This window comes from Lottia gigantea, assembly GCF_000327385.1.
Source record: "Lottia gigantea unplaced genomic scaffold LOTGIsca_26, whole genome shotgun sequence".
In the NCBI taxonomy this organism is placed as follows: Eukaryota; Metazoa; Mollusca; class Gastropoda; family Lottiidae; genus Lottia; species Lottia gigantea.
The window spans coordinates 1,489,267-1,506,180 of NW_008708797.1; the positions used below are offsets into that span (position 1 = coordinate 1,489,267).

Consider the following 16,914-nt stretch of genomic DNA (forward strand, 5'->3'; position numbering starts at 1 on the left):
CTATTCTGAAGTTCCCATTTTGAGAGTTAACATAATGATTGTTTGGTGTAATTTCATTTTTCCCCAAGACGCCAAAGAGATGCTGTTGATGGTTACTTGTTAGCACTAAGCCAGAGTCTATCGACATTGATTTGCTCGACTCTTCTTTGAGTAACATCGATCACCTGACCTGACTCTTCACTATGTCAGTTTACGAACTGCGTACTTATACCTTGAATGCAATAGCCATTATTCTTGTATCACGAAATAAAGCAATTTGATTGGATAGTACACCAGCGAATACAACCAATCAGAGCTCCCGACAGAAAGGCAGTAAACATTATTGCTTTGTGTTCACAGAGGCCTCTATGGAGGATTTGCTGTATTTGCTAGCGTATAATCCAATCAAATCACTTAATTTACAAATTTCTATGATGCAAGGAAATTGACTATTGCAACTAGATTTATCGACTCGGTTAGCGGTTCTGAAAGTCAACACAGTTAATAATATGTGTTGGTATTTTTATAGTAGTCAAAAATCAACAATAATTATATATGCGCAATTATTTCAATCTGAAAATTTTTTGAATAACGCATTATGATATTGTTTTTCCCCAAAACAATGGACGTTCCGGGAGTTTTTAAGATGTTACATACAATCCAAAATTCTCTTATTGAAGATGTGTTACAGTCGGCTTTCGTATATTTTGCATCAATTTATTACCAGATTTTATTTTTAAATCTATAACAATGTTGGTAAGCTGGACAAAATGAAATGAATGAATTGATGTAAGAGATGCAAATCATGAGTATTTCGATTTTTTGTGTAATTTTCCATTGCTGTTGATATGTTGATTTTTTTGTACTCTTGTTGTTGATTCTAATAATTTTGAAAACCAAATTAATGTCGAGTCATGTGAGGACTATAAACACATTCTCAGTTTGTTTCTTTGACCATTTGAGATCAAGAGGCAATAGTTCTGAAATAGTCACGTTTTGATTCCCAATAGTTAAATTTGAATCATGGCATCAGCCATAAGTTCCTGGCAATTTTACAGACTAACTGGATACCTGTCACTGTTATCAGAGAAGATTCCATATTCCCTTGAGTCGCAAACAAAACTCGAAGCGACCATAAAACTATTCCAAATCTCTGCCGGCTAAACAGAAGAATTGTTTGGCTAACTTGTACCAACAATTGTACAAACTGAAAGGTGTCGAATGAAGATGAATTCTGACAGCTATAGTTAATGAGACCAGTTCTATCTTATCAAGTCGTCTATCTGAGTAACTTCACGATTAACTACTAATTGTTGGATACTTTAAATGTCTTAAGGTGTGTATTCAGTATTTAGTTTCATTTCTTCCATTACAAGTGGCAGATAAATTAATTAACTTATTTCCCTCTCTCTCTCCTCCCAAATTTTCTTCTCTGGCTTCATTCCACCACGTGTTTCAAAATACGACATAATTAGGCCTATAAATTTAAGTCAACCGTCACTATGTTGACAGGAATGGCACCTTGATTAAAATCTCACTACTAATTTTTATTGTAAATTTAATTGGTCTGGAATGCATCAGAGAAATAACATTACGATGTCATTATGTTTTGATGCTTAACTTTCCAAACTGTTTTGTGTCAGTTTTATGATTTTTGTAATAAATATAGCAAAATAACATTTTTAATATGCAATAAGCCTTCTTTTCAAGATTATGTAAAAATGTGTATTTGACTGAAATAATAAGGTAAATGCCAATGTTTTTTTATTCTCTACTTTGCACGGTTTTGGCCCTTGTAAATGTCCATTTAATTTTGGTCCATTTATTTGGTGACCTACTAAATCCTATTTTGAAGCTTATTGCCACAATATAAATAAATATATACCCTCGGTTCTGCAACTGCCTATTGTAAATATCAAATATGCTTAAAACAAATATTTTGAATAATATTTTTTGCTTTATTTGTATGTGATTTATACAAAATATTATATACAATTATTAAATGATCAAATAATTACAACAAATAGTAAACTAGGCACAATGGACGATATTTCAATATTATAAATATACAAAATATTTTGATATAGGAATATAAAATATATACCATGTCATTCAAAAACATTCGATTTTTTAAAATGCATCATCAAATGGTTCAGAGATCTTCATTTGCCCGCTATTTTATCTTTGCCATTTTTTTTTATTTTATGAAGGCACTTATCACTGCAAAGTTTTGAATATAACAAACAATCATTCCATTTTAAGGCACTTTTTATATTCTTATAATCATTTAATGTACACGTTTTGAATTTTCTCTCAAATTCGTGAATACTGAAGACACTATTATATATGCACGTTTCCTTTTCAGCACCAACATAAATTGGTTTTAGTTTTCAATTTTTCCGTTTCATTTTCAGACACATTTGTATCTGCTATGAATAAATAAGAGATCTTCCACAAAATATATAATATAAACAATAGGTATTGAATATAGTTCGTGTACAATACAGTTCTATCACATAACACATTTCTCATAATAAGGTGTTGGATGCATAGCTGTTGGCATTGTATTGGTACTGTAAGGGAAGTATGGTTTTCTCTCACAATTTGTAGGTTGATTATACTGTGTTGGTAGTGGTGGTACTCTCATGCCTGAAAATACAAAAAAAATATATTACTACATCTTTTATATTTCTTTAATATATAAGAAAACATCAAGCATATAACCAAACTGCATATTGGTATAACTTGTACTGTATAATAAAAATTTATTAACATTTTTTTTGTCAAATCATGTACATGGTGTACTGATTTTTGTTGAATAAATAATTTGTAGTAAATAATACCTATCTTATTGTTATGATATTTATTTTTAATTGACAAATATTTAATTTAATAATATTGGAAGACATCTAATAAAATACAATTTTTAAATTGATAATAATGTCAGTAAACTTGATGCGAACAAGATTATTAAATAAAAATATAATTGCTATGATTTCCTTTTCAACAGCTAAAATTATATTTCATTTATAAACAGTATCAATATATTTAACGGAAACACCTAAATATTAGCTTAAATATCTGTAATATTTCTGTTTAGAAAAACGAAATGGAAACTTCAAGACAAATATGAAATTGAAGGTGTACACCATCTTAATGTCCTGTGGGCTAAATTTGATAAAATTGTTCGAATACAAATAAACTGGCTTGAAATTTACGAATCTTGTTTCTGTCTTTATAAAAACACCAGAATGATGCCATAACTAGTAGCAATATAATTTTAGAACCTTTCAAAAACAGGAACACCCTCGCCACAAAAACTTTTATGAAGAAAATTGAAACAAAACCACCATGAATAAGCCAAAGGCTATCTATGAGAAGATTTTGTAGACCGTTATAAATGATGAATAGCCAAGTTAATTTGGGTGAAAGATGGTGAAAGGGGGGTATGAAGTTGTTTTGTAGTTTTAAATAGTAGGTGGTCCAGAAATCAGGGGAACACGTGTTCCAGACCGCACCACATCTGATAAAAACTGGGTAATACAACCCCCACGAAATAAAAGAAAGAAAGTATTTTAAGGATACCAGAAATACCCGACAAGTTACCAACCAAGAATGGCACAAGTAAAAAAGATACAATTGTAAAAACATTGTGTGTGATACAAGATATCCTTTTGAAGTATGTCCAACACTACCTGTAACAAATAATCCAAGGTGGAATCTATTTAATATAAGTAACTAGAGAAGAGAGCAATATTTTAATCACTCCGTAGCAATATGTAGGTATTTTATCCAGCCATTCCTTTCCCTAGAGATATTCTTTTCAAAATAATGTTCATGCAACTATGCGTGTGGCATCATTCCCAAGAAAGCATTATTTGATTGTGAAGATTATTTTAAGAGGTGTGCATCTGTATCCATTTTCTGAAACTGTTATATCTGTGAAACATTGTGAACATCAAGAGAAAGCCATTCAGATCAAAGTTATAACACATTTCCTACCAATACATCCTAGATTCAAATCGTTCAAACTTATTTAATAAATGATTGAATATCATGAAGGACGCTGAGGATAATAAGGACCAGCAACCAAAAAGTAAAAATCAATTTTGAAATGGTATTGTGGTCTAGAGGAGTAAAATAATATAAATGGCCTATAGATACTTTTTCAAACTTTTCCCAATGCTATAAATCAACTGTTTTCATTTTTTGGCCACGCCGTAATAGGGAGTTGAAAGCCGACACTGAACCACAACACGAAAGCACTGGCTTGACATGTGATGCAATTTCTAATACTTAAAACAGTCAAACTGTGCCCAGTATCCCCGATGTTTCAAACTCGGTCCTGAAAACTATTTTAAGTTTTTTTCAAATAACATATCAGTCCGTGCCAACATCCAAAATTCAAAGTTGGCTGGTCGTTTGACGAACAGTTCTGTAGCGTATTTAATCACAAAGGGAATTGAGAAATTACATTTCAACACTATTAAAACTCTTCAGCTCTAGGCAATTTATTTCAACCGTTTTTCTGAAACCTCTATTCATTTTCACAAAGAAAATTGACGAAGTGGTCTGTAAAATTTCAACGAGGAACAGATATTAAATGTAAAAGATATCCTGCTATATATTACTATCTCCTTTCTTTTTTTCTCTGAAAGAAATTTAAACTTTTGACAGAAACTGTTAACTTTGTCTTGTATATAGCTGTGAAATTCTAAAATTGTCTGACACGATTCTGTTGAGGTGATAATTAACAATTGGTGATTCAGTTCTTACAGCACGTCTTCTTTTACATAATAAGTTTGAAGTAACCTATTTATGAATCGTTAATAAGTCATCATTTTGAAAGAAAATTAAAAAAGTTAATGGGTTCCTATTTTAGGCTTTTTCTTTCAAATATGGATTTTTTTTACAGTATCAAAATTTGCAACAAAGAAAATATTCCAACGATTACAGCATATTAAAACATATTCTTAAAGGTGGAATATTCAAATCTCATATTACAACTGTGATGGTTTTTCTAAATCGTCTAAAATCAAACAGCTTATTTATATTTTCTAAAATTATTATTTATCGATATTTAATTCTAATATTAAATTTCTGATATTGCTTTACAAAATTATGTTACTGTTATAAGTACAAACTGCTGTGTTTTGGTATTTTATTCCAACCTTTCTTATGTTACATCCGCATTCAAACTGTCTACTGATTAAATAACATTAGTGACACCCAAAATTTCATCGCTTGTATTGAATTAGAGCAATCAATATCTTACCTATAATATGAAGGTATATATAAACATAATTATTACAATTATTGATGATACAACTTTCTGAAACTGTAGGGGCACTTCTATTTTCTCAAATAATTTAAACTATATATTCCTATTGAAACTTTAAAACTTATATTGGCGATATAACTTTCAGATTTTGACATAGTGTATGAAGTTATCAGGAGTAAAACTTGACATGACTAGAGTTCTCTCGATGAAGGAAGGATAAGGATGTTTTCTGAGTAAATTCTGATGTTATCATTTTGACAAAGTTTTTGGGTCAGTTTCACGAAATTCTAAACGCCCATTTTATTTCTTTCACGTCGTTAGATATGTGAGATATATTCCAATGAAAACTAAGTGGTTCAAATAGCAGGGTCATTTAAAGTTGATTTGAACGCAGAAATTGTCGTTCATAATTTGCCACATTGAAAAGGAAAATGCAATGGATCTGAAGGTAATAAGCTCTTCTCGTTTTGTGGTTGCGCTAGTTTCTTTAATCCCCTTCATGTTGCCCAAGAAAAGCAGGCCTGATTTCAAAGAGTACTTCAGCTTCTAACCGGAGATTTCACATAGCTATTACAGTTATTTGGTATTCGTATTATAAATATAAAACTTAAACTACGGATAAGAAAAGTATACCACAGTGCTAATTAGAAATATCATATTACAATAAAGATTTTACAGAGGTAAAATAAACTTGTATAAAATTTAGTAAGTAAACACAACTGTAATAGACTTGTCAAGTTTCTGCCATGTTTTATTGAGTCTGTGCGATGTTCCTGCTGTTGCAACTTCAATTACTTTTACATCTATACATTGGTCGCTTAGGTCCAACATTTGTTCTAACATTAGTAGTCACGCATGCATGATGAATGTCACAAGAAGGGCGAAATCGGACGAAAGAAGCAAAATGGACTGTTGCAAAGGCAAGTAAAAGCAAAACAAGAGCATTATATCGGTAAAATTCCATTGATATAATCAAAAGAATTAGTTGCTTTCCCGAAATGGATATTGGCATTAAACTAGCAATTAGAATAGCCAGAAAGTCACCTTTATCATAGGGATCTTGTGTCAGTAATTAAAAATGTAATTATATTACAGAAAATGTACAGTTTCATTCACAAAGAAATGTTGCAGCATGGCATTAAACATATTCCTTATCATGGCAAATTATATTTCCTTATCATGGCAAATTATGGTCCTATTTCGAGGAAACATTCCACACCACCCTGTAAGATTTTCAGCTATTTTACTGTCATGTTGTATCATATACATGCACGTGGTAGATAAAATGACGTAATCAGATGGTCTTGTGCTGGAAACCACACACATCGAAAACATGGCGTGAGGCAGGCCCGAATAATTACCCTCAGCATGTGGTGAAATCCCCTGGGGAGAGTCTTTCTGGTACACACTTATATAAACCCTCTCAAATACCTCACACCCATTACACCAGAATAAGACTGAATAACTATTATTTTAACATAAGTTCTTTGCACGATAAAGACGTGCGCAATCGTTGATATTTCTCGACCGAAAATTGATGTTCTAACCACCCATTACTTTAATCGTTCTTCGTCTCTGATACCTACATTAAAACTGCTACTATAATGATATAAGCAGAATCTCTACTTTACTGGCTTGTGTAATGATGTCATGAGCTCTTTAAAAGTTATTTATTGTGGGAAATAGTGTTGAAAAAATACAGGAAATTAATTTTTCTTCTTTATATTACAATCACATATATCCGTTTCAAAGTTAGATAATTGCAATGTAGTCATTTTAAAATCGTGCACGTGCGTGCAGACATGTATGTGTCTCGACGGAAATGCTCATACGACAATCCAGCGTCATTACCCAATTTTTAAATCTTATCTGATTTCCGTCATCCATGTATTTATAATGACCAACCTACCATCAGGTTTATCAACTCGAAATCCTGTTCCTGTAGTCCATTAGCTTAAATAATTTATTTTGTACATATATTTCACAGGGTTAGAGAACTTTCGGACTTGAGAACTTTACTTTTTTTTTAGTTTAATCCAGATACTGTATCCTAGCTGACTGAATGTTACAAACAATTCTTGTCAATCGTCCAGTAAATGACTTTATCGTGTTCACATACCCATGTATATCTCACAATTTCTGACTCATCGAACAATTACCCATCTGCAAAATCAGTTGAGGGAACATGGACCTCCTGTGCAATTGAAGGTGATACCAGGTGTCCAAGTATGGAATTGATGCATATTTCTGCCGAAACATGCCGAGCGACCGAGTTTTTCAGATGATGAATCTTTATTTCAGATTCGGTAACATGTAAAAAACATAACTAGAACTGTTCAATGAACACCTGGGTATGGGAACCTTAAGATCTAGTAATGTCAGATATGCCGCCTACTACATGTCACTTTCAAGGACAGCATATGTCTTTAACTCATTGGCATTATTTTCATGCATTTTGATTCCGTCAGAAATCTCTCGTTTAGTTTGCCAAAGCAGTCGAATGCCTCCCAGAATTCTAACTATTGTCTTTTATCTAAACAACATACAAAGATTTCCAAAGAAGAAAACTGGATTACAAAAAACGTGAAAATATTTTTTATTCTCTGAGCATCAACAATGTGCTGTAACATTGTGTTATGTGGAATCATGTGCTCGACATCTGTAGGCGATGCCACAAATATGAAAGACAGTTTCACCTGCAAAGCACGTGCATCATACATACATGGGAAACCGACGTTCTTGTCGCACGTGCGGCTTTTAAAAAAAGTCAAGCTCATTACCAGTGATCGCACAAGGTGGGAATCTTCCCCTCATACCAATAATTAATATAAAACATATATACAACTCATGTCTTGTATTCTTGTGGTATTTAAAGGGACATACACCGAAGAAAAATATATAGAAAAATTTCAGATCATGTTAACTGGAATAAGCAACTACCATATCATATAAAACTAATACCACAATCACCGCAAATTTTCAAACAACTTAACAAAGTATTGAAATAAATTCCGAATCAAGACCCCTTGATTCTTTACGTAAGCGTTCATGATCAAGGATTTTTACAGCAGCCTATATTATATGCCTTAGAAAAGTGCTTTGACTACCACACGTTCATGTTTATCAAATATAGCGTATCAAAATTTGATTTAAAATTTATGAACCAAGAATATAAACCTAGGAGTTTTTTTTAACAATGCATTTCAGCTATATATACAACAGTATTTATTTTATGGTATTATACAATACGGTGTACCTCTCTAGACACTATCTCCCGGGGTTTAGGCGTTTACATTTTTTTTCTGACAGAGGAAGCTTTCTTCAGAGTATTTTAAAGTTATGTGTTTCTTCTTTGATGATGTACAAGAAAACAGTTTTTAGTAAATACAAAGCACTACTGTTTAAAGTGAAAATACGAATTTATAATTTACTTCTTGGTTTTAGATTTTAGAGCTGTTAATTTAAACTCACAGACTAACTGCAAGTAATGGAGAATTCCAGGTTGCTAATAAATTAGCAACGTCTCCGAGGTGATTCTTAAATTTATTTGCATTGAATTCAGATTCTCATGTATAAATAATGTATTTTTGGCTCAACTGTTATAGTGTGTTTGAAGATGAATAATACCTTTTGCCATTCTGCGACTGGGATTGTCAACATCAGAATGTCCACATCGCCTATTAGGTTACTCTGGTATATTTTATTTGATCAGGGATAATGCTCGCCTTTTTTCTGGGGTTTAGTGTTTGGTGGAAGAGCTGTGAGGTCTGGAGATGGTTTTCACTACATCCTATTTTTATATCGACCAATCTAGTGTAACTTCCCTTACTAAATTGAAACCACCTTTCAAAGCTATTTACAGCATATGAAAGAGATTATATATTTAGCGTAATTCGAAAATTTCGCCTGACAAATTGCTCTGAATGAGAGTGATATGTTTCTCGAAAGAATGGGTTTCAGCGAAACTGATACATTGTAAGATTGTAAGATATGTTGGCGCTGTCATCATATATCTTTTTATATTCTTCATATATTTCTTATTTTTAGATCAAATTTGATAGAAAACAATTTTCCATTTGTTCAGAATTTGGATGTTGAAAGATGTATCACATAATATCTTAGAAAAGAACCAATTTGTTTATTCTCCATTTGATATATAATGAAAGGTTAAAAAATGAATAAATGATTATTAGGTGGTAATCAGAACTTATAGATGGGGTATAGCAATGATTGAAAACCCCCAAAAGATTCACAAATAGAACCATAATGTAAGGTTCTAAAAGGGTCAGAAATAGACGAAACAGGTTTCTGTTGAATATTTGAAGTCCATCTGTACACACACTGTGATACTTTCAAAACAGAGTCAAATTTCAATATAAAATGTATTTTACATCCGTCGCTTTATTTGTAAGACATGAAAATACCGTCTATATATTTAAAATCGCCAAAATGTTTATTTCTTTATGTCGAGGATGGCTATGTTATAGAATGACATTAATGTAGAAAAAAAACCTTTTGCAATGTTGCACGCGACTTAAAAAAACATGAAATTTGGAAAAAAATGTTTGTGCCTTGAAGCATGAAATGGTTTATATTTCTGAAATATTTTTTGATATTGCTATATTTCAGTAAAATGGCTGTAACAATTCAAAATAAACTAATCCTCTCTTCTTTCTCTCTCTTTTATTTATCTTTTCCTTTTTTTAAAGACTAATTTCAAGATATTTTGAGGTATTCAAATTATGTAACATTAACAAAATTTAAATATCCCGTTAAATTTTCTTATACTCGTAAATATATCATATCATCATGTTCAGACTATTGTTTACTATGATTATTTTATTGTTTACTGATCGTAAAATTGTAGTAAACAATCACAAAAATAGATGGAAAATTTCATATATTTACATGTAGTAATTCTTATAGAAAATCATATATACTTTATATTATTCAGATATTTGCATATTTGAATTCTCAGGAATAGTAGTTTTGCTTTCAATTATATTTTCTATAAAACATTCCTGAGGGAAGCGAGCTGTTTCCATTACTTTCAAAATTGTTCATGTCAATTCTCTGGCAAAAAGTACTATTTCGTTGATTTCGTTGGTTTTGTGGACATTCTGAAAGGCACATATATGAACGTCGATCTCCCCCTTAGTATCCTGCAATATTCAGAATGGTTCCACAAACTTTTCCTAGCACTGTTTCTGTAATATTCTAACAAACAAATTCGCTTTGGCTCTCGCAAGCTTGAATACATTGAAAAGTTGGAAGCGTAACAGACGTAGAAATGTGTTTAACGTTAGACATTTTGACGCAACGTCTTCAAAATGATGTAATTTCTCAGCGATTTTCTAAAACTTAAAATAACAATGTTCTTAGTCTCTTCTTAGTAGGAGGCCATAGTCTTGGTAATCGGCCCATTAGGCTCATATATCTAACACTAATTACTGTTCATTATGTAAGACAATAAAGTCTTTGAGAGTCTACACAAACACGATACGTACCGTGTACTTTAACAACCATGACGACTGGTGTTCTACATTATCTATTCCAGTCATACTCCACATAGGTCGACCCCCATCTAACCAGTTACTGAATTAGTTAATTATTACTGGCAATGATATGTACATATTTAATTAGCTATATTTATATCTTACTTAATCCATGTGAACGGAGTCAGAAATTGATATACAAATAATGATGCTCTACATTACCACCACAATTCCTTATAAACATTTGACAAGTTTCACCCAATACTTCATATGACTCTCTGATTGCAAAGAAAACATTTGACACTTTATTTGAAATGTGTTTTGAATTTCAAAATATATAGTTTTAAATTTTGTTTCTCTTAGTTGAACACATAAAAGATATAGCAAACATGTTGCAAAATTGTGTAAAAATTTGCTTCTATTCTTGAAGGACTGGTCTAAACAAATTTAGTCATGTTCATCATCGATTTACAACAAAAATACAAAAAATGAATATGTGCTGCATATTTAAGAACAAACGGAAGGGGGGCTGATTTCTCCCATTTGTAAATGCCTAGGGTTTATATTTTTCTGGGTATGCAGAGTATTTATAAATATAATATAATATACTATTTAGTGATATCAGTTGAGAAAGTAACATTATATGACAGTTTCAGATGAATTTGAGAAACAATTAAACTTAAAAAACTTTCTTTTTTTCACTCTATATTGCATTGTAATTTTTTATAACGCACTGAAAAATTACTCATCATTTTAAAAGAAAAAAATATGATTAAATATTCAATATTTTATTGAATATAATAGATTATTTAAGTACTCAGACGATATTTTAGACATCAAACAAATCAAAATTATACATTTAAATATCTTCAAAACAATAATTAGTAATTTTGATAAAATGCTACTATTTGTGTCCTATTTGTAAAATATATATGGTGTTATATTTTTGTGTGTAAACTAAATATATTTAAAATTCGCTAGACAATTTTTTTTTAAATTATAAACTCCGAAGTTAAATGGCTTTATTCAAGCAGATTATTTAAAATATATTAATTTTCAGATGATGTTTGAAATTATTTGAACTGCTAAAACATAACTGCATGCTCATTATACAACACAAAATTATTAAATCGCAATATCTATGAAATATAATATATTTTATGATTTTCATAATAATTATTAAAGTTTTTGTATTTGTACATGATATTATATTAATCTTAAACAAAACATATTCCGTTGCATATTAGACCATGATTGTATATAGGTTTATTATACAATTGTACTATTCAAAACAATTTTTGTTATAAATTTACAAAAGAATAAAAAAGGAAAACCCTGGATATATGAATTGTATAATATTGGATATTTTATTTATCTAAGAATATTACATAAGATAATTTCTTTAACATTAAAAAATGAATACAAAATAATTGTATAAATGTATGTTCATTATACAAATTAAATTGTATATTGTATATAAGACAAGTATTTACCGCTTCTTAAATATGTAAATTGTTTATAAAACTAAAACCTAGTGTATTCATTCTTCGTTTATTTCTTTTACTTGAGGGACAATAAATTCTTCTATCAAAAGAAACATTATATCAAATAAACAATAGCTAAATACTATAGCAAAGTCTTTCGAGGTAAAAATAAACTATCCACCGAATCCTCCAACTCCCTCTCACAAAATTTGTAAACTTTGTCGACCATTGGTTTACACATCTTCTAACCCTTATGAATAATATTTATAGCATATATTTCCCTAGACATTACACAGTTATGTGTCGTATAAACAATGAAAAAGTATATATTATAAGAAATAAACATTATGAATGAAATGTTCAGACTATTGTTTACTATGATTATTTTACTGTTTACTGATTGTAAAATTGTAGTAAACAATCACAAAAATAGATGGAAAATTTCATATATTTACATGTAGTAATTCTTATATAAAGCTACATTTTAGAGGAGATTTCTTCAACGAGCAGAACTTCATATTTGCATTATGTACATTATTTTTGGCGACGGTACGCCGGTATGTATTTAAGAACCAAGTACCATTATTATATAATATATTATTATCATATTAACATTCAAATTAACTTGGTAAGAAAATAAAACCCCAGTCGCACACTTTTCACACAAGCTCGTTAGCAACAAACAGCCCTAGATAAAACAACGGAAATACATTATTATTTGCAAAGGACACAATACGCCTCCCTAGAAGTGAACTTGATTTATGGATTCAGGAAAAAAATCTGAATTATATATGCACGTTCATAATTTAGTGAAGCTCTGGTTTGCATGGCGTAGATTTTCCATTTGTAAAAAACGCAATATTGGGGATGTTTTATATTTTGTGGTGAATGAAGCTGTAAAGACGAATTTTCAATGCGCATTATTTTCAATGCAGATTTACTAACAAAAAACAATCCAGATAAAAGCCCAAATAGACTGTTTTGTTTGAAATTTGCTGAATATATTTCCAAGTAACGGCTATATATAAATATCATTTAATTGAAATGTGTTAGAAATGATAAAACTGAAATAAGGAGAAATAAAAACGGGATAAATTTTTCCCGTATCTGTCTTTTAACTCTGTTACTTGGCGATATGTACATTCCTTACATAGAGAACAGCGTGTGAAAATATGTACGATTTAATTTCAATAAAAACTTGACTTTTCATCACACTTATATTGAGAGAAATCCTAGCCGAAAATACAAGAAGAGCAGACTAAAGAAACAAAATAGACCGCTACGATGAAAAAATCACCGAGAAAAAAGTATTCATTTACAACAAATCTTGTAGCAATTTACAAGGTTGAGAATCTTGGAATAGTTACGTGCAATATATTTTTACAGTTGTCTATATAACATGTGTTAATTACACGCGACCCCTACCCCACGGGCATCACAACAAGTCAGATCAAAATACACCCTGATCTTGATTTCATTTAATTTCTGATTTAAAATACAATGTTGCTGTCAAAATTAACTTAATTTAAACTGACAACTGACACACACTTCAGATACTCTATGGTAAATGTGTAAATAATTTGTTAATGACGTAAAATTAATTACCAATTAATCATTGATCAGAAAACATCAAATAAATAAATTCCAATTTATTCTAAACTCTTTGATTTATTTCTTTTTAAAGTAATCAATGCATAATTTTATAATATACTTATTATATTTATCTTGCATACTTAATTAATAAAAAAAAAATCAATATTTTAAAGTTATTTTTGGTCTATTTTCCAATAGACTTTATCTTATCATATTACTCTTAATTGTAGTAAACGCAAATATTTAAATTATATTGGTCATGAAATATAAATGATTGGATGGTGAACAACAATTATCTAAATCTAAATTTAAAAGCAAAAATCTACAAGGAACTTACCAGCTAATGCCAAATCTACTGTGTCAGTGGTAGTAGAGGATGGGGGCATGCTGCCGTAAGGGAGGGTATCAGTGGTAGATGGTGGTGACATACTATGCATAGAACCCGTGCTACCTGTAGGACTGAGAGGCTGCTGTTTCACATAACGTTGATACTGCCATTGTGATGTAGCCATGGCGTTAAGTTGATCTCTGTCGTACATGGATGGAGATACATTCTGTGGTGTGGTGTTTTGAGGGGTGTTGAGATGAGAGTAATCATTACTAACTCCTGTCATTCCAGACATAGCACAACTTGGGGCATAGCGGTTATTGTAATTACAACTATTTGACATGTGTTGTGGCATAGAGTTCGGCATAATCATACTTCCCATAGTTGACATATTACTGGTATCGTAAGGCTGAGATCCAGATGAATTACAAGGCATATTCATTGGTGGCATACTCGTATTCTGTGAGTGAAAAAAGTCATAATGTGAGCCCATCATGGGAGGCGCATTGTTCATATTCATATTCATACCGTTTAACATACCGAATGGTTTCATAGCTTGGCACTTTCTTCGGAATCCCCGAGGGCGACGTCTGAATGATCCCTCCTCAAACATGAACTCTGCTGCTGGGTCAATGGTCCAATAGTGACCTTTACCTGGACGTCCAATACCTTTAGGTAATTTTATAAAGCACTCATTCAATGAGAGATTGTGTCGTACAGAATTCTTCCAGCCTTGATAAGTACCTCTAAAGAAAGGAAACTTTTGTTGAAGATACTGATAAATTTCACTTAAAGTACATCTTCTGGTAGGATTTGCTTGTATGGCCATGACAATCAAAGCTATATATGAATACGGTGGTTTTTCCGACCTTCGAACGCCCACTCCTGGTTTCTTTCCCAAGGTTTTATCACTCGGAGATTCTGGAGAAGTAGTGGTACTAGGACTTTCATCACCACTATCTGCATCATCTTGGTCATCTTTGAGATCACGTTTCTCATGTAAATGAGTCATATTATGTCCTACTAATTCAGGCACATTGGTCAACGTTGTCATGTGTAGAGGCTTTCTATCAAGTTCAAAATCCATCATCTTAGAGCACTTCTGTGAGTTGTAAATGTACCGGAGTATTCAACAAATGTTACTTAAATTCGTTCTACACAATCACTTGATAATGCCCACAAACAAAGACCATCCTTTGAATTCAAATCCTTTATATCCAAAATCAAACGAAGTTTATCAGTTGACGTGCTTCTTGTAAGAAATAGATATGGCCGAACATAGACCTCTGTTAAAATCTTCACCAAACAGTATTGTATAAACTAAAGTTCCTTAATGGTTGTAATGAAATCGGTTGAATGATAATCCGTTAAAGAATCTTGTTTCTAAACTAAGTGACCGATGAAAAAGTGAAACTGTCATTACACGATTAGAAAGTCTACGCATCATTTGAAGGAAATTAGGCTTGAAGTGAGGGGTACATCCTCCAATAAGAATGGTGCCTGGAATTAGGAAGTGGGCGGAGCAAGCAGGTGCCAATCAAGTGTTTCTTACTAAACGGTTGGAACTATTAAGAAGATGTGGTAAGTAAGCGATGCCGAGAGTTCAATGTTATCATTTCGTGACTACGTGTTTGTACTTTATGCCTCCCTAGTAGAAATTTCTATCAGATGCTTACATTGTATTTTATTTCATCTCTGTTGGACGTTCAAATCTGGCCGGTTCCAGATAAAAAATGTGTCCGTGATATCAAATTTCAACTGGTGATATATCATTTTTACAAGATCCATGACAAATTCGAATAAAAAGTCGTGCCATTTTTCACATTCGTTTTAACGATATCGTTGTAAAGCTAATGTATTTGTTTATTTGCGCATGTAATCAACCATACAACCTTATATTTAAGAAGAAAATATTTTCATTTCCGATTTAGAATATAAGGCTTTTTAAAAAACTGAATTAAGTGAATTTTTAACAATGACCTAAATACAAATTCTAAGATGACAACCGCGACATTATAACATGCATAATGGGGCAAGCAAAAGCTAACGTTAACATCCAGATTAATTGGCATTTTTAATATGCATATTACCAAAAAATTATATAAATGCAATGCTCATTAGAACATTATGAGGAAGGGACTGAGTATCAAAGTATTTTCATCCTCTTATTTATGCGCTTGAGCTGTACGCTCGACAAATGAATTGGATAGTCCCTTATCCCAAACGCATTTGGACAAACACATACAACTTGGGCTTTATAAGATTGTATTTCAGTCGCCGTTATGGTAAATTTGATTTAGTAAGTTGTTTAAAATTCAGTTGTTCCCTAGGTTCGAAACCGGTCAAAATATCACCTTCATATAACTATTCATAAGTTTTTCTCTAAGTTGTTGGGAGGCTATTTGTCACCCATATGATTTCGAAGAATATGGAAATTTTGTAAATATTATAATCGAATTCTTCCAAACGTTGGTTCAAGTCCATGTTATATGTATTCTTCGGAGATACCAGGCAGCATTCAATAAAATTGAAAATTTGAATACGATATTAGATTACTAAGAATCAAGTCAGTAGTAAAGATAATGACAAGATATTATCACAGATATAAGATAAATATATCAGAGTATAGTGATTGGTAGAAACTAGTTTAATCAAGTAGAAAGAAGAAACACCCCTCGTCCATCAATATCATGAAGAAAATTAAGATGTTCAATGTCCGCCTCCCACTACGTCTTCAATTTTCTATGATACGAA

General features: G+C 31.4%; 1 protein-coding gene across 1 annotated transcript; it reads right to left on the minus strand.

Annotated features, from left to right (window-relative positions):
- Positions 1-14,719: 14,719 nt before the first annotated feature.
- Positions 14,720-15,172, minus strand: LOTGIDRAFT_117350 (hypothetical protein; the record flags this gene model as incomplete). Its single annotated transcript, XM_009055996.1, has 1 exon — positions 14,720-15,172. A coding segment is annotated over one exon (453 nt), but the record flags the coding sequence as incomplete, so codon positions are not given.
- Positions 15,173-16,914: the final 1,742 nt, after the last annotated feature.